Consider the following 18214-nt stretch of genomic DNA (forward strand, 5'->3'; position numbering starts at 1 on the left):
TGTCTCAGGGGCATACAGCGAGCGGTGCTTGCGGTGGTGCACTTGTTTACGAAGGTGGCTATTTTTGTTCCGCTAAAGAGGCTGCCCATGGCCCCTCAGACTGCATACTTGGTTTTGCAGCTATTGCTTCACTGTCATGGTCTGCCAGATAGCATGGTGACAGGTGAAGGGGCCCAGTTTACTGCCCAGTTCTTGAGGCAGCTTATGGGCCTGCTGGGGGTCCAACTCTGTCTTTCCACCCTTTAATCACCCACAGTCTAATGGTCAGATGGAGCAGGTAAACCAGATCCTGGAGCAGCATCTCCACTGTTATATTAATTAACATCAAGATGACTGGGTCTCTCTGTTACCGTTGGCAGAATTTGCACATAACAGCAGTGTCCACTCTTCCACGCAGCAGACCCCTTTTTACACAACAGTACGGTTTTCATCCCCGTGACCACCCAGCTACTCCAGTGGCTGTCCAGGGGTTTTCTCCTGAGGACTCCCTTGAGCGGTTGCAGTATATGTATTTGTTTCTTCAAGAGCAGCTGGAAAAAGCAAAGGCTGCTTACAAAGACTACGCAGATAGTCATCGGTGACCAGCGCCGGACTTTGTGGTTGGGGACTATGTTTGGTTGTCCGGTGAACGTGTTTGTTCTGTGCATCCTTCTTCCAAGTTGGACCACCATTACCTGGGCCTGTATAAAATCCGGTTGCGTTCCATCTGCACCTTCTACGCACTCTCAATATTCACCCATTGTTCACGTCTCCCTGTTAAAACCTGTTCACCCGGATCCCTTCCAGTGGCAACCTCTACCTCCATCTCCAGTTATGGTCCAGGGCCAGAGAGAATATCGTGTCTGGGATATTTTGGGTTCCAGGATATCCTGGGGTACCCTGCAGTATTTGATTGATTGGGTGGGTCATGGCCCAGAGGTTCCTGGGCGCCTGTTATCCTGCTAAGTTTGGTCCACTGGAGGATGTGGGGGCACACCCTAGGTGAAGGAAGGAGATAGATAGTGTCAGGGTTACATAGGTATCCGTTCAAAGGAGATGATCTTCTGTAAATTTTAAGTCTTCAGCTGCCATTGTTGTGTTATCAGGAGAGCTAATAAAACTGGCTAGCAGGCAGAGCTCAGCCTCTTCTGAGCTACTGCCTGCAAGAGCCTTCGAATCTTATGTCTTTGTCTCTTGTCTTGGGCCTGCCCTGACAAGCAGCTTCTTCAGAGAACAGAGGTATATCCACTGACTGAAAATTAAGGTTATTATACATCCTATTGTTACAATAGCAAAGTAAAGAAAGCAGCATTTAAGTCTCCACATTACCATCCTGATTCCCTCTGAAGTTTCATATCCATCTGTCAATAAAATGTACCTTATTACAAACAACTACATACACATATTAAAACTGTATTTTCTTGGTTAGATATTAATGTACTATGATAAATACAACAATCATAATAATTAAATTACACCAACAGAATTTGACTGTTTAGACATGAAAACGTAGCACCACATTTGAAACATTACATGCAAAAGTTTAACAGGTGAAAAAGGACTTAATGCAAATAGGTGAACTGTGATACAGTTTTCTACCAAGCTTCACAGTAAATTTTTCCAAGATTACAAAATTTAAGCTCATACGTAAGTACACATTAACATGCCATGCTTCCACACAGCAGAGAGCATATGATTGCCCTGGTGAAAGTGAGAATATGCATGCTTTGGATGGCAGAAGATTGCCAAGGTTGAGGAAAGGCATTCGGTGTAAAGTGCAATTAGTATTTGGCAATGCAATTGTGTTTTCCTGTTTAAGGCTCGTATTGGTGAAACATGTAACTTAAAGTTATAGTTATGTAACTGAAGTTATTTTAAATATTAATAAATATCACTGGTTAAATGCACAGTTATAAATTGTAATACTATTAACTATTTTGCTTCAATTTGTTACAGAAAACTTGGATAAAATGATTTTTCTGAATATTAAAGAATATTGTGACAAACGTGTAATATCGAAGTATTATATATTAAAGAAAAGGCTTAATTTTTTAGCCCAACATTTGGCAAATAAGGTTGCTACCCATGTAGCTTAAGTAAGAAATTGAAAAAAAAATTGCTTTGATTTTATGATGAACAGGTTATATGTGCAGTTTATGAATTAACACAAAAGTTAGATATTAAGAATTTTAAGAGAGCAGTTTATATTGGAATAAAAAAAAAAAAAAAAAGACCAATGTCACCAAAAAGCAAGTCACTGGGTATTTGTTTTAAACATAGCCAATTCAGAAATCTTGCATAAACATAGCAAGCTCCACCACCTCAAGATCGGTCTTGGTTCTTGCCCCAATTATGCTTCTGGTGAGGCTGTTCCAGAGCTTCATGACTGAAGATCAGAAATCTGTTTCCAGCTTAAGTTGATAGACAGCTATCCTATCCTTCTCAGACTCTTTTTGCTAGGTTAAACAAGGCAAGCTCTTTTAGCCTCCTCTTGTAAGACAGGCTTTCCGTTTCCTGGATCATCCTAGCAGTCCTTCTCTTCACCTGTTTGAGTCTGAATTCATTTTTCTTGAACATGAGTGATCAGAATTGTACACAGTAATCCAGATAAAGTTCTATATCAGTGGCCTTGTGCAACAAGATTAACATTTCCCTCTCTCTTTACTGGAAATACCTCACTTAATATATCCTAGGAGCACATTTACTTTTTTCACAGCTGCACAAGAGTGGCAGCTCACAGTAATCCTGTGTTCAACTAATATACTCAAATCTTTCTCATCTTGCTTCAAGATGAAGACCTTCCATCGTATATAAGATTTCCTATTCTCAGTCTTCATCTAAATGAATAGATTCATTAAGAAAATTCTTGCCACTAAATTAGCAATGTCACAGACCACTTTTGGAGACTGGGAATTACCTAGTTCTGTACAATTTGGGCACGTTAAGTTCTCTGTTAAACCGAAAGAACACAGTTCAGTACAGAGCTGTGGCAATCAAAACAAGCAGGGCAATCATATTCAAGAAGTTTTAGACTCACACAAAACCAAAAGTTTGTCAGTAAAGTTGTTATATGGAGTAAAAAAAAAAAAAAAAAAAGAAAAAACTTAAAACAAGTTTTTACCTATCTTTTTTGCTCTTGCCTCTTTGTTTCCCTGCAAGAAGCCTTAGACCTTCTTCAGTAGGATGCTGATACCATTGTAAACTAAAGAAAAAAAAAAATCCTCAAGTAAAACAATGTCAGTATGAGCAATTCAGAGTGCTTTTTAAAAAGAGAACTATATATCAACACACATACGTACACACATTAAACCATGTCATTTGCAGCACCTAACCAAAATACCTTTGTGTTAAAGTACCAACATTGTCTCAACTGATAAATTACAGCTAAACTTCAATTCTCTTCAGCATAAAAGACACGTGTTCATAATTAGAAAGGTTTGCAACTATCAATGCACCATTCAAGTGAAAGCACTTATGCTTCTTAAAACACCAAATTTTCAAGTTGTCATCAACCACAGCAGAAAAGGCTGTACCTATATTGGAAAAAGGTCACTATATCATTACAATTACCTATGAGAATCATGTTCTAAATTATTTTATTAAGGATAACTATGCTTCTCAAAAAAGAGTAATTTTTAAAAATCTGCAACGGCTATTATGGAATAACCATAACCAGTCTTTTTTATTACACAGACCAGATCTTTACATCTACATTCCTGTCCTAAAAAACACCACAGCGATATCTTCAACTCTTACTAGAAAGAAGAAAAAATGAACAGTACAGCTTACAAAAGCATAGATATCAGTAAATTAAGGGTATTTAACTGTAGCGTAGAAAAATATTTGTACATTGGGTTTACATGGGGAGGTTGGGGGGGGGGGGGGGGGGGGGCAGGTCTGCAGGGGTGGCCCCTGTGAGAAGACACCAGAAGCTGCCCCCATGTTAAACACAGCCAGTACCAGCCAGCTCCAAAACAGACCGACCACTGGCCAAGGCCAAGCCAATCAGCAATGTTGGTAGCGTCTCTGTGATAACATACTTAAGAATGGGTATAAAACGCTGCACAGCAGCTGTGAGAGAGAAGTGAGGGAAAAGAAAAGAAAAAAAAAAAAAGAGAGAGAGAGAGAGAGAAACAACCCTGCAGACACCAAGGCCAGTGAAGAAGGAAGGCGAGGAGGTACTCCAGGCACCAGAGCAGAGATTCCCCTGCAGCACGTGGTGAAGACCATGGTGAAGCAGGTTGTCCCCCTGCAGCCCATGGAGGTCCACAGTGGAGCACATATCCACATTGCAGCCCCTGGAGGACCCCTAAACACAGCAGGTGGATGTGCCCTGAAGGAAGCTGCAGCCCGTGAAGAGCCCACACTAAAGCAGATTTTCCTGAAGGTCTGTAGCCCATGGGAGGGACCCCACACTGGAGAAGGGGAAAAGCATGAGGAGGAAGGATCAGCAGAGATGAACTGTTATGATCTGACCACAACCCCCATTCCCCATCCCCCTGTGCCGCTCGGGGTGGGGGAAGGAGGTAGAAGACTCATAGAATGGCTTGGGTTGGAAGGGACCTTTAAAGATCATCTAGTCCAACCCCCCCTGTTGTGAGCAGGGATACCTTCCACTAGATCAGGTTGCTCAAAGCCCCATCCAACCTGACCTTGAACACTTCCAGGGATGGAGCATCCACAACTTCTCTGGGCAACCTGTTCCAGTGTCTCACCACCCTCATTGTAAAAAAAAACCCTATTCCTTATATCCAATCTACATCTACCCTCTTTCAGTTTAAAACTGTTGCCCCTTGTCCTGTCACTACAGGCCCTGGTAAAAAGTCTTTCTCCACCTTTCTTATAAGCCCCCTTTATATATTGAAAGGCCACAATAAGGTCTCCCTGGAGCCTTCTCTTCTCCAGGCTGAACAACCCCAACTCTCTCAGCCTGTCCTCATAGGAGAGGTGTTCCAGCCCTCTGATCATTTTTGTGGCCCTCCTCTGGACCCGCTCTAACAGGCCTGCGTCTGTCTTGTCCTGGGGACCCCAGAGCTGGATGCAGTACTCCACGTGGGGTCTCACAAGAGCAGAGTAAGGGGCAGAATCACCTCCCTCGACCTGCTGGCCACGCTTCTTTTGATGCAGCCCAGGATACAACTGGCTTTCTGGGCTGCAAGCACACATTGCCAGCTCATGTCCAGCTATTCATCCACCAATATCCCCAAGTCCTTCTCTGCAGGGCTGTTCTCAATCCCTTTATCCCCCAGTCTGTATTGATAATGGGGATTGCCCTGACCCAGGTGCAGGCCCTTGCACTTGGCCTTGTTGAACTTCATGAGGGTCACATGGGCCCACTCCTCAAGCCTGTCCAGGTCCCTCTGGATGGCATCCCTTCCCTCCAGCAAATCAACTGCACCACTCAGCTTGGTGTCATCCGCAAACTTGCTGAGGGTTCACTCAATCCCACTGTCTATGTCATTGATGAAGATATTAAATAGTATTGGTCCCAGTAAGGACCTTTGAGGGACACCACTCATTACTGGATTCCACTTGGACATTGAGCCATTGACTGTAACTCTTTGGACGTGGCCATCTAACCCATATCTCTCCAATTTAGCAGCAAGAATGTTGTGGGGGACCGTCTCAAAGGCCTTACAGCAGTCTAGATAGATGACATCCGTAGCTCTTCCCTTGTTCACCAATGCAGTCATTCCATCGTAGAAAGCCACCAGATTAGTCAGGCAGGATTTGCCCTTGGAGAAGTATTGTTGGCTGTCTCTAATCACTTCCCTGTCCTCCATATGCTTTGACATGTCTTCCAGGAGAATCTATCTGTTCCATGATCTTACCACGCATGGAGGTGAGGCTGACTGGTCAGTAGTTCCCAGGGTCCTCTTTTTTACCCTTTTTAAAAATGGGCACAATGCTTCCCTTTTCTCCAGTCACTAGGGACTTTGCCTGACTGCCATGACTTTTCAAACATGATGGAGAGTGGCTTGGCAACTACATCAGCCAGTTCCCTCAGGACTCTGGGATGCATCCCATTGGGTCCCATGGACTTGTGTATGTTCAGGTTCCTCAGGTGGTCTCGAACCTGATTTTCTCCTACAATGGGAGGGACTTCGTTCCCTCAGTCCCGGCCTTGAGGTTCAGGGGCTTGAGAGATGTGGGAAGAGAGATTACCATTTAAAACAGAGGCAGAAAAAATTGTTGAGTACCTTAGCCTTCTCCATGTCAATTGTCACCAGTTCTCCTGTCTTATTTTTCAGGGGAGGTGCATTTTCTTTAATCTTCCTTTTCTGGCCAGCATACCTGTAAAATCCCTTCTTAGTATTCTTTGCATCCCTTGCCAAATTGAGCTCCAACTGTGCCTTAGCTTTCCTGATCCCACCTTTAGAAAATTTGGAATAACCTGGGATACTAAGCCACTCAACCTAACTTCAACACCCAGACAATATCCGGCAGTGTGCCACATGAGCCGACAATGTGTCCTTGCAGCAAAGGTGGCTAACGGTTTCCTGGGCTGCATTAGGAGGAGCGTTGCCAGCAGGTCGAGGGAGGTGATCCTTCCCCTCTACTCAGCACTGGTGAGGCCACACCTGGAGTACTGTGTCCAGTTCTGGGCTCCTGTCCTGGTTTCGGCGGGGATAGAGTTAATTTTCTTCCTAGTAGCTGGTATAGTGCTGTGTTTTGGATTTTAGTATGAGAATAATATTGATAACACACTGATGTTTTAGTTGTTGCTAAGTAATGTTTACACTGGGCAAGGACTTTTTCAGCTTCCCCTGCTCTGCCAGGTGCACAAGAAATGGGAGGGGGGCACAGCCAGGATAGTTGATCCAAACTGGCCAAAGGGCTATTCCATACCATATGATGTCATGCTCAGTATATAAACTGGGGGAGTTGGCTGGGGGGTAGCGGTCGCTGCTCGGGGACTGGCTGGGCATTGGTTGGCAGGTGGTGAGCGGTTGTATCTTTTTTATTTATTTATTTATTTATTTATTCTCTTTTTTCCCTCCCTTGGGTTTTGTTCCTCTCGCTCTCTTGTTGTTTTCCTTCTCATTACAATTCATTATTATTATTTTGTTCCAATTATTAAACTGTTCTTATCTCAGCCCACGAGTTTTCTTACTTTTGCTCTTCCGATTCTCTCCCCCATCCCACTGTGGGGGGAGTGAGCGAGCAGCTGCGTGGTGCTTAGCTGCCGGCTGGGGCTAAACCACGACAGCTCCCCAGTACAAGAGAGATATGGACATACTGGAGAGAGTCCAACTGATAAGTTAAAATATTAAAATCATAACATTTAAAAAAATAAGTTCATGACATTTCAGACTTACACTTTAAGTTTTTAAGAGTAAAGTTCTGACTCTACTGTTGATATGGAGTTAGATTCAGCATCTTTGCAAAGTTAAAAAATGTTGATCTTTAGAATAAAACTAAATTAAACAGTGGTTTAGTTATTTGTTATCTGTTTCCTTCACTTTTATCATCCTGCTTACTTTTTCTAGCTTTTCTTTGCAGTCAAACATTTTAATAGTATCACATGTGGGAGGGCTTAAGAAACAATTTAAACACAGTTAGTGATCAACTCAGAAGTTGGCAACACTGAACATGTTCTTAGAGAACGGAGTTATTGGACTTGTTAGTTGAAGTTACTCTATCTACACACAAGCAAAATACAAAACAGCTGTCAGTTTTACTCATCTTCAAAAACCAGGTGTCAATCATTAATATTACTGTCAGGGATAAAAGTTTCAGTGGCTTAAGGAGGTAATAAGCAAAATACACAGCAGGAGATTTAAATTCCCTGGTGGAATGCAAAAAGCTGGCTGGGTTCTTCCTCAGGGCCGAAATCCAAAAGAATAGCATAGAATTGTGACCAATAAGTTCATGTACATTTTCACTGATCATCATTTTACTGAGATCAGTAATTTGCTTACCTATAGCAGCTTATAAAAAGAATGTCTGAAAACAACCCAGTGAAGAATTCACCACTTCAGGTTGTAATTTAATTAGTTACTCACTCTGTTAAAACAGTGTATTTTCCACTACTGTAATTTATCTAGTGTTAGGTTCTAGTCACTGGTTCCTGTTCTGTCTTCCTCTAATATTAGAGTCCTTCCCTATGCAGTTTTTATTCCATATTAAGGTATTTTAACTTCTGAATCTTCTCTTGACACTCTGCAGAGTTCTTTTTATGTTTCCCTCTAGAAGTCATTTTTCTAGTGCCTACATCCTCCACAGCTTTTCATATGAAAAACAAATCCAACAAAACCCCACAAACATTCCCCCCTGCAGTTTTATAGTGTTTGGTCCCACTTATCCCAGGTTACACAGAACAAACCTCAACTCATCACTTTTGTTCCTGAGTCTGTGAATCACATTCACTCCCCCACCTCCCAGATTGTTGTTCTAGCAGTATATATGGAACTGCCTATTACCACATGGTACTTTCCTGCAGCCATTAAATCCCTTTCCAGATTAACCACTTTCCGTGTCTTCCATTCTGTAGAGTCTGAATTCCTCAATATACAACTTTGCCATGCTCCCCATAACCCCCTCCCCATTTCTGTGAACTTGTTCTGTTTGGGAGATGATGGAGTCATGCATAAATAAAATCAGAGATTTTCCCATTTGGCAAATATGGAAATGAAGGGAGGGGAGCCCTTTGTTCTTAGGCTTTTTCTAGAATAGGAAGTGTTATGTTCTCTTTGCTTAAAAAGATTAAAAAAAAACATTAACAACAGAAAAACAACATTGAATTTATGCATGTTCCCAGCAACAGAGACATATTTAAAGCAAAATATTTACAACCGAGAGGATGTTCCCTGTGCAATTATAATAAGTCTACCTTAAGAGAAATTTCAGGGTTAAACTATTTAATAGCATGTTTACATTAATATTAGCTCATATAAATGGAAAAACTGAAACATTAGATAAAATTTCCTACTATTGCTATTACAGACTGTTTCCCCAGGTGTATTCTTCCTAGAAAACCCTACATACTGAAAACATGCAAGATCATTAACAATGGGAAAAAGACATGACTGAAAACAGGAAAACCAAAAACTATTTGTTGGCACATCATGACATGGATATGAACTGCATTTACAAAATAGAATATTTGGTGCATTTTTCTTCATTCTAGCTTTTTATAAAAATGTTACAAATATGCATTCTTGAAACTTAGAACACATGAGGGAAGCAAAGTTACAAAGAACAGGAAAAGAGAACAAAGGCTGGTTTTAAGCACACGATATTTTAAGTCAGTCTTTAAAAATACTTAGCAGCATCATAAAATAAATAAAAATGGCCAACTACTATGTAGTTTAAAAAAAGCTACTCTTAAAACACTACAGGTCTTTAAATAGCAGAGTCATAAGGATAGCATGTTGTTGAAAGAAATACTACAAATCTGATGCCAGATTCTGCACCTGGGACGGAGTAACGCCAGGCACAAGCATAAATTGGGAGAGGAGTGGCTGGAGAGCAGCCCTGCAGAAAGGGATCTGGGGGTGCTGGTTGACAGCAGGCTCAACATGAGTCAGCAGTGTGCCCTGGCAGCCAAGAGGGCAAACTGCATCCTGGGATGCATTAAACACAGCATAACCAGCAGGTCAAAAGAGGTGATTATCCCTCTGTATTTAGCATTGGTGCAGCCTCACCTTGAGTATTGCGTGCAGTTCCGAGCCCCGCAATTTAAGAAGGATGTTAAGGTCCTTGAATGCATCCAGAGGAGGGCAACAAAGCTGCTGAAAGGGCTGGAAGGCATGTCCTATGAGGAACAGCTGAGGACTCTGGGTTTGTCTAGTTTGGAGAAAAGGAGGCTGAGGGGTGACCTCATTGTAGAAATATTTGTCTTATGGTTGCAGGTGCTGATATTAATTAAAAAAAAAGAAAAGGTAATCCATGATATCAGGATTAAAAATAATTTCCATTAAAAATGCCACTGAAACCAAAGGTATAAAAATATATATACACTGGCATGCAAAACAATGTCCAGTGCAGCATTAATCTCCTGGCAGTCAACAATGGGAGACTTCAAAAATGTAAGTACAGTATATACAGATTTCAGTAAAAGCAGCATTGGAGTAACATCTTGGCCTCACCATCTCTCCCATGGAGGAAGAAGACTTTTCAGTCTAGTATCAGGAATGAAGATTAGATATGCCATCAATTTCAGTACATGCATTGCCAAAGCCACAAAGCATGGCAGATCTCTCTACAGTAAAAGTTGTTCAAATGTCACTCTGAAGTATAGACTGACTACATCAGCTTGCTTAACAAGATCTAGCATTTAGCTACAATACTTGTTGCCTATATGATCTTTAGAGTAAATATCAGTAATGTCAAAATATTGCTATTAATTTATCATTTGGGATTTAAGACTTAGGCTGCAGATGCTGAAAATAAGAGTCTTACTCATTATGGTAAACATTCACCTTTAATATTTGATTTAGGATACAAGCAAACTGCTGTTTCCTTCTACTATTAAGATTTTACTCAGCCATAATAGAAAGATTTCCCCAACAGAACACACAATTTTGGGGGCCTCATTTTAATTCAACATTTTCTGTTTTCACTGTGCGCTTAATTCTTCAATCTCAGGCAAAACATTCTAGTCACTTTGTAGGGACAAAATTAACTGTGGGTTAAAATTTAGAGTTTTTCTGGATAACAAATAAATGCACAAATTGCATCATATGCCAAAACATGAAGGATAGCATTTCAAAACTGTTCAAAAACTTATCAGGAAAAACAAGTTAATGTTCAAAAGGAAAACAGGGGCCTTCAAGAATAAATAGGTATAAGGCCTGTCTTGTAGAGCCTTCCAACATTTCTATGAGACTTAAATAATAGGTTTCAGGATTCGATACTTTTATATTTTCTATGCATTAAATCCAAGACCTCTATTACCAGTTAGCTGTAGCTACTGTGACAAAGTGCAAAACTTTAAATTGTTCCTTTGAGGTTAGTTGGAATTTCTGTACTAACCATATTACATATACACTGAAGTTATGCTAGCTAATTGCAATGTTGATGTATTTTGATGGCATTTTTGTTCATAGGTGAGTTTGACTTTATAATCCGGGGAAACATGCATCTCTGCTCACGTCTTCCAGTATTTGTGACTAAAAGAAGCTGAAGAACATCTGCCATAGAAATGAATTTTCTAAAGCATGGCCTTCTGTACAAGGATGTTCTCTTGCACTGATACTACCTGTTTTTCTTGATACTTTACTTGTTGATTCTTATGCAAGAGAAGTCAGAAAAAGAAAAAAACTGCAGCTGAAATTACCAGAGTCCCTTCAACACCAGGGAAATCCTAAAGCTTGGTAAGGTATCAAAAGAGGACAAATGCTGCCTGAGAATATTGCCTGCAAAGTGGAAGAATAGGCTTGTTACAATGCCTTCTCCTTTTCCTAATCAACTTCTCTAAGCTCAGAAACAGCCAAAGTGTTATATTTGGACTTCCCTGAATCGTGCTGGAATACTTGGATTTATCACTATCCTAATATTTTTAATCTAAAGAAACTTCTATAATAAAAGTGCAGTGCTTAAACAACCAATAACAAGTTTGTTCATATTTCAGCTGGAATTCAAAGTTATTTAAACTATTTAAAGGAACTAATCCTTCACAGACAAATTAATTTAAACCAAAACAATGAAAAACAAACAAAAAAACCCCAATCCTGAACTAATTTAGCTGGGTCAATTCTAAACACATTAGTTCTTAAGTTAGGGAAAAAGCTGTGGATAGGAAAAAACATCAGGATAACAAGTCCCATTACTAGAGTGAGAAAAGGAGGGTGAAGTGGAGGAAGACAGAAAGACAGACAGACAGAAATGTTGATTCTTTGTCAAAGGCATCTTTTCTTCTAAAAATTATCAGAAATTAAGTAAGTAGTGAGGAAAAAGCAAGACAAACATTTAAGAATTCTGAATAAAAACTAGTAACCTCTCAGTCAGGTTTTACCTGCTTTTCTATTTCTGTGAGCTACTTTTTATTCCTAGCGCTGATAAAGCTCTCCAAGAAAAAAAAAAACATTTGCCAGCTACTGCTTTAAAGGAACATGTGAGCAGATACTTCTTTAAGCTTACATAATATACGTGGAAGTCAGGACTATGAAGCCTGCTATTTTTCTTTACAAGTCACTTTTGAGTATATCAGGTAGTTGTAAAAAGCATTGCTCACCAGTATAGTAATATGCTCCCTCTAGTTCCTGTGTCACCACACATTTCAAAGACATTTACTGCTATATTTTAGTTTTTAAATAAGCCTCCTGGACTCATGTAAGGATTAAATGAATCCAAAGAAAGACCATTTCCCACTCAGATCAAACTGCTGACCAGAAGGTCAACCTTTCAGTTCTGTGGAACAATGAAGCAGCAATAGCCAGAAGGATTGATCTTAATGTCTTAATGCCTTAATGTGTGACCTCTGAAGAATAAGACAGCATACATACTTATCAAAAGCTCTGTGAAGCTCAACCACACACACAATCAATTACCTTTGCTGAATTAAATTTTATATAACTATAGCTCACTTTCAGTTATGAACTTTCAAAATAAACATCTGTGGCAACAGAAACTCTGTCACTTAGCATTATTTTGAAGTTTTCTCCAGTATCTAAAGTTCATTTCTGTTCTTCATATTGCAATAATAGGTTACATCTATCTAATGAGCTTCTTGGGCCAAGTTCACAAGAAACTGCACTATGTTGTTTTATTATTTTCCTGTATGAAACATTAACCATGGATATCTAACTATAACTTAACTGTAACTTAAAAGCTGGCCTTATTAATTCCATTACTAATCACATATCTGAAACTAACAGAAAGCAGGTCCAGTATTGCTGGGCCTGTCATATTTTGACATTCTATTGGTCTGAATGACATTTCCTAGGAATGTTTCAAGATCTGAATCTATGAAGTCAAATATTCTTTAGACCAATTCACACAGTTGAGTGTTTGTTACCATTAGTTACAAAAAGGTGGTGTGAAAAAACAAAGCTTACAGTACCAGTAGCACTGAAATACTATACTGCAATGAAACTGCTAGAATCATGCAAGGTGTTCTCATATATCCCAAATGCATGCAGAAGGTACAAGCTGGTGCATATGCATCTTTTCCTTGTACCAGTAAGTGCAACTTAATAAACTAATAAATAACTTTAAAAACATTCAGTGTAGCAAGACAGTTTATCACCAGCTTAAATCTTTAATTTTCTGCATTCACTGACAGTTTGCTTTCCCATATGTTGTTTGCAAGGATTAAATATTTATTAAGCTTTTCCATTTATAAATGCTTATTATATGCCAAAGCTTTACAGAAATTCAAGAGTAAAAAACCAGTAACATAAAAATAGCTAATATTAGTTAAACACTGAGAACTCTCTTTACAGTGCAATATTAACTTTTTTAAAAAGCTACTGCATATAAATTTCCATTCCTGTTTTCTGATTGCATGAATCGTGAAAAAATTGTCATTCTAGTTTGCTTAACAATGTTTTTATACTTAGGATCTATCCTTCCAACTAAACAAAACTTGTAAAGTTAATGCTTTGCTCCTCCTTACTTTATCGGCTTTATTATACAGAAAATCTATTTCTGAAGTCAAAAGTTATTAATTTATTACTATATGGCCAAGTTAACACAGATTAGACTGGCAAAAGATGATGATCTGACAGAGCAGAAACATCAAGATTAACATTTTTTTTAATATAGGTAAGTACCTTTATAGAGGCACCAAAAACAAATAGCCCTTTCAAGTGAACTTTCAAAAAAAATTAATTTCATTTCAAAAGGGATCTTGAAATTACTAGATACACATATATCCCTGTCCCACTAACTTGGAACATACATTCAGCAATTTAAAATAAAGATTCAATATTTAATAGATTTCATATATATTATATATTTAATATATAATATATATTTATATGTACATTACACAGATACATACACTCAGTCAGCAGGATTAAACTGTTTTGTTTTGAAATGATTGATTGGTGTCACTAATCTACTTCAATTATTTTGTGAATTCAATGGAATTTATCCATTACCTGAAAAGAAGAAATTTAAAAATAATATTTATAACACCCTTCTTACTGCACAAGCATTCATGCATATATTTAGGCAGCAATACCTGCCAGGTTCACACATCTATTCCTATGTTAAATTTAAATTTTATACAACTTTCTTTACTGTAATATACAGTATCTCTTTTGCCCTGTTGGATTATTTCATTTTTCATGGAGAAAACTGATTAATAGCTATCCAACAATTTTTTTAAATACCCCTACTGTTCCATTGTATGGCTGTTTCAAGATTTTACTTACTAGGCAGCCACCATTAGCGTATCTGGTACTCTACTAACATAGTTCAGTCACTGACTCTTGATTATTAAAATACGAAATTTTGAGGGTGGCTTGCTGTTTATGGAAACAAATATACTCTGAGGTGTTATCTTTTCAACATGTCCACCAATACCCGCCACACAATAATGTCAGTCAATCCCAGTACCATAGTTCAATTAGTTACCTACCATTTCAGTAACAAAAAGTAACAAACCCAGCTGCAATTTTAAACATTATAAGAATATTCACCCTGAGAACACAGAATAAGTGTTTAAGAATAAATGCTATGTTTTTTCTTCATATATAGCTTTTTCTTCATCTCCTCTTGGGTACTTGGGTTTGTATCTAGAATTTGACCTCATACTTGCTTTGTCAGTTGATCGGTTTATGCCACAGTCAGGTACTGGTGATAGAAAAGCCCAAAGAGGCTTGTGGAAAAGAGGCAAGCAGCAATCCACCAGGTGAGGAAAGACAAGAGTCCTCGGAATAGGAGAGGAGTGAAAATATTCTTTAGGCTTCCCAAAGCCATTGTTATTTGCACTACAGTTACTTTCATCTTTCCATCAACAGATGGAGACTCAGAATAAACTGAACTGGGAAGCGGATTGTTTTCTACTGCAGTGTCAGAAATAGATTCTGGGTAGATGCCCCAAGAATAATTACCTGTTAAAAAACAGAGTAACACATAAGATATTTGTAGAATTAGATTTTAAGTTCTGTTATTTCTAGCAACTCTATAGATCATCTTATATATATTTGTCAAACAAAACACCTGCAAAATTTTACTTATAAATTAGTAAATGCTAACTGTGTCCATCCACATGGCTTCCTGATAATACTAGTAAGCTACCAGGGTAGGATTCACCTTACCTTTTGACATCCTAACTTTTACATGTTAATCAGTTGCCTTGGGACCCTGTCAGTGCTGGGTGTGATTCATCTCACCAGATGTAGATGTCTATTTTAGGATGGAATGAATCACAGACTAATAATGCCTATTTCTTTCTGTTCACATTTGGCAAAATGAATGCTGCCACTGCATGGTAGGCTGTGAAAGACATCCCTCAAAAGAAAGAAAAAAAACAGTGACATCAGATCTCCCAATAATGAAATAAACCCCACATCTTACAATTTCTGTTCAAAAAGTCCACTGAAATTTGAAATATTGAAAAAAAAAAATTAACAGATATTCTTAAGGTTAAATCAACAATGCTTTATACAGCTCATTGTTGAAAGATGTCAAAAGCAGCAAGAGAAGAGCACAGCTTAAAAGCTGTTTATCAGCTTTGCCAGCAGGTCAAGGGAGGTGAGTCTTCCTCTCTACTCAGCACTGGTGAGGCCACACCTGGAGTCCTGTGTCCAGTTCTGGGTTCCCCAGTACATGGACATACTGGAGAGAGTCCAGTGCAGGGCCAAAAAGATGATGAAGGGACCGGAGCATCTTTCATATGAGGAGAGGTTGAGAGAGCTGGGACTGTGGGACTGTTCAGCCTAGAGAAGAGAAGGCTCAGGGGGATCTTATTACTCCATATAAATACCTGACGGGAGGGAATGAGGAAGAGGGAGCCAGGCTCTTCTCAGTACTGCCCACTGATGGGACAAGAGGCAATGGGCACAAATTAAAACACAGGAAATTCCATCTGAACACAAGAAAACACTGAACACAAGAAAACACTTTTTTACTGTGAGGGCGGTCAAACACTGGAACAGGTTGCCCATAGAGGTTGTGGATTCTCCCTTCTTGGAGATACTCAAAACCTGACTGGACACGGTCCTGGGCAACCTGCTGTAGCTGACTCTGCTTGAGCAGGAGGGTTGGACTAGATTCTAATTTTCTTTAGTAGACTGAAAATATAAATGCCCTATATAGAATAGAACACAGTTTTGTTCATCAAATTTTGCCTACCTAGTGTTTTCAAAAGCAGAGTTGTGTGAAGGACCATTACCAATGGTGCAACATACTGCAATGCAATTACACAAAGATAATAGAATACCCGAGCCACCTGGGAAAATAGAAAAGAGTAATTCATGAGTTCTGGGTGATCAAAGCAAACCTTTATGTATATGCTTAGGAAAAACAAGCAATTAATAAAAAACCCAGTTCTTATGCAAAAAATCTATTTTAAAAGTTTTATAGCATGTTTTGGTATGTGAAATATTGTCTTCAAAAGACCTAATGAAGAAGTGATCCCTGTAATGAATTCTAGTTTCAGGACAGTTACAATCCTGAGAGGAAATGCTGAAAGAAAATAGTTAAAAGTAGCAGTTCTGTTAACACAAACAGGATTAATTTTGCTTATGCAAACTGAATGCTAGAATTCAAATATTCATATTTGAAAACACTAGAATTTTGTAAGCCGTCTCAAAGCTAAATATATGATTATCCCAAGTGATTTACAAACTAAATCCCATTTTGAAAATGAAGTACTGTGACTGTAGAAACAGTCCAAAGCCTGATCAAAAGTAAATGAAACTTTGGTTAATATTGCAGTCCCTTTTCAAAGCGAGATATTTGTAAGATCTCCAAATGGAAAACACTAGTACTTTAAAAACAATTACAAGAGGAATTTTCATTAGAAGTTCATCAATAACAAAGCATTTAAATGATCTTTATTTCAGGTACACGTTATGGTTCATTGAAAACCACTCAGATTTATCCCTCCCCCTGCTCCCAGTCTGTTCCAGCTTTCTCAAGAATGTTACATTACATATTTTACATAAACTGTTGACCTAAAAGGCTAGATCAAATGAAGAAGGAAAAAACGTCATAGAATCAATAGCAAGCAAGCAGTAAAATAAAGTTAACTGGATTTTAGAAAAGAACAGAATACAGGGTGGCAAAAAAAGATGAAGGCAGCCCTGACATTTTTCGAAATAGCTTTAAAACCTCAAAGGGCTTTGAGATGATTAAGCATCAAAAAACTAACATGAGAAAAAAAGCAGTAAAACATTGACAGAAGAAAAAGCATGAGGCAAAATATTTTAAGATAATTGATGGCATATGACGAAAAGAGCAAATAAAAACCAGTAATTGTCATTGTAGGAAGACAGATAGGAAAGACTTTACTGGCAAAAGCACCAGAAGAAAAGAAAGCAGGCATGGCTAGTAAAACCAGATAGGACTATATTTAGTGGCCCTGAGCTTCTTAAAGAGAAGATATTCAAAGTACTGGATAAACGGATTTAGGAAACACCACGTACAGAAGGCATTATTATTTTATCAATAAGATGAAAGCTCCCAAAACTAAAATTATGCATCCACAACAACTAGAACAGTTCTGTCATAAACAATTGCTGCTAGTTGTATTTCCTAACCTTTTTTCTGAAGTCCAATGCCAGTCACTTGGTTTGTAACTACATATTTGAAATAACAAAGACAAGATTATAGTAGTGATGATTTAAAAACAGAGAGGAAGCTTTGTCCTATGGCATACTTCAATATTCCTTCTAGAATACACCCTGACTCAGCAAGATTATCAGGCAGCACTATCATGCAACACTAGAAATAAGTTCATTTTGCAGGAAACACGCAACACAACTCTGTATAAGCTTACAAATTTCTATCTATCTATTTCCTCTGTTTGTTGACATTTTTTTATTATTTTTCTTAAAAAAACCCCAAAACCTCAAGGAAATCTTTCCCTTTTATCACTTGCCACAGTAACAAGATGGGCAGATGGTTTTATATCTAGGCTACTGCATTTGAAAGTGGTCTTACAGAACTAACCATGTCTTATTTTATCCCAAAATATAACCATCCTACCTTAAATTTTGCCCCAATTTAAAAATTACAGTTGGGATAAGGTAACAATATTTTGCCCTTCTATCTAAATCTTACTTTTTTTTCCATGCTGTAGCTAAGAAATCACCACTAACCCTATACACTCCCCAGG

General features: G+C 38.6%; 1 protein-coding gene across 6 annotated transcripts in view; it reads right to left on the reverse strand.

Annotated features, from left to right (window-relative positions):
- Window positions 1–10433: 10433 nt before the first annotated feature.
- The window catches only part of LOC142402915 (transmembrane protein 161B-like), a 61392-nt gene continuing 53611 nt past the window's right edge, over window positions 10434–18214 (reverse strand). For all 6 annotated transcript variants that reach the window (XM_075488876.1, XM_075488878.1, XM_075488879.1 and 3 more), the window contains 2 exons: window positions 16228–16324; window positions 10434–14984 (listed from right to left, as the gene is read on the reverse strand). In XM_075488876.1, coding sequence (XP_075344991.1) covers window positions 14707–14984; window positions 16228–16324 — 375 coding nt within the window. In that variant the 3' untranslated portion in view covers window positions 10434–14706. The remainder of the gene's footprint in view (window positions 14985–16227; window positions 16325–18214) is intronic.

This window comes from Mycteria americana (assembly GCF_035582795.1).
Source record: "Mycteria americana isolate JAX WOST 10 ecotype Jacksonville Zoo and Gardens chromosome Z unlocalized genomic scaffold, USCA_MyAme_1.0 Scaffold_18, whole genome shotgun sequence".
Classification (NCBI taxonomy): domain Eukaryota; kingdom Metazoa; phylum Chordata; class Aves; order Ciconiiformes; family Ciconiidae; genus Mycteria; species Mycteria americana.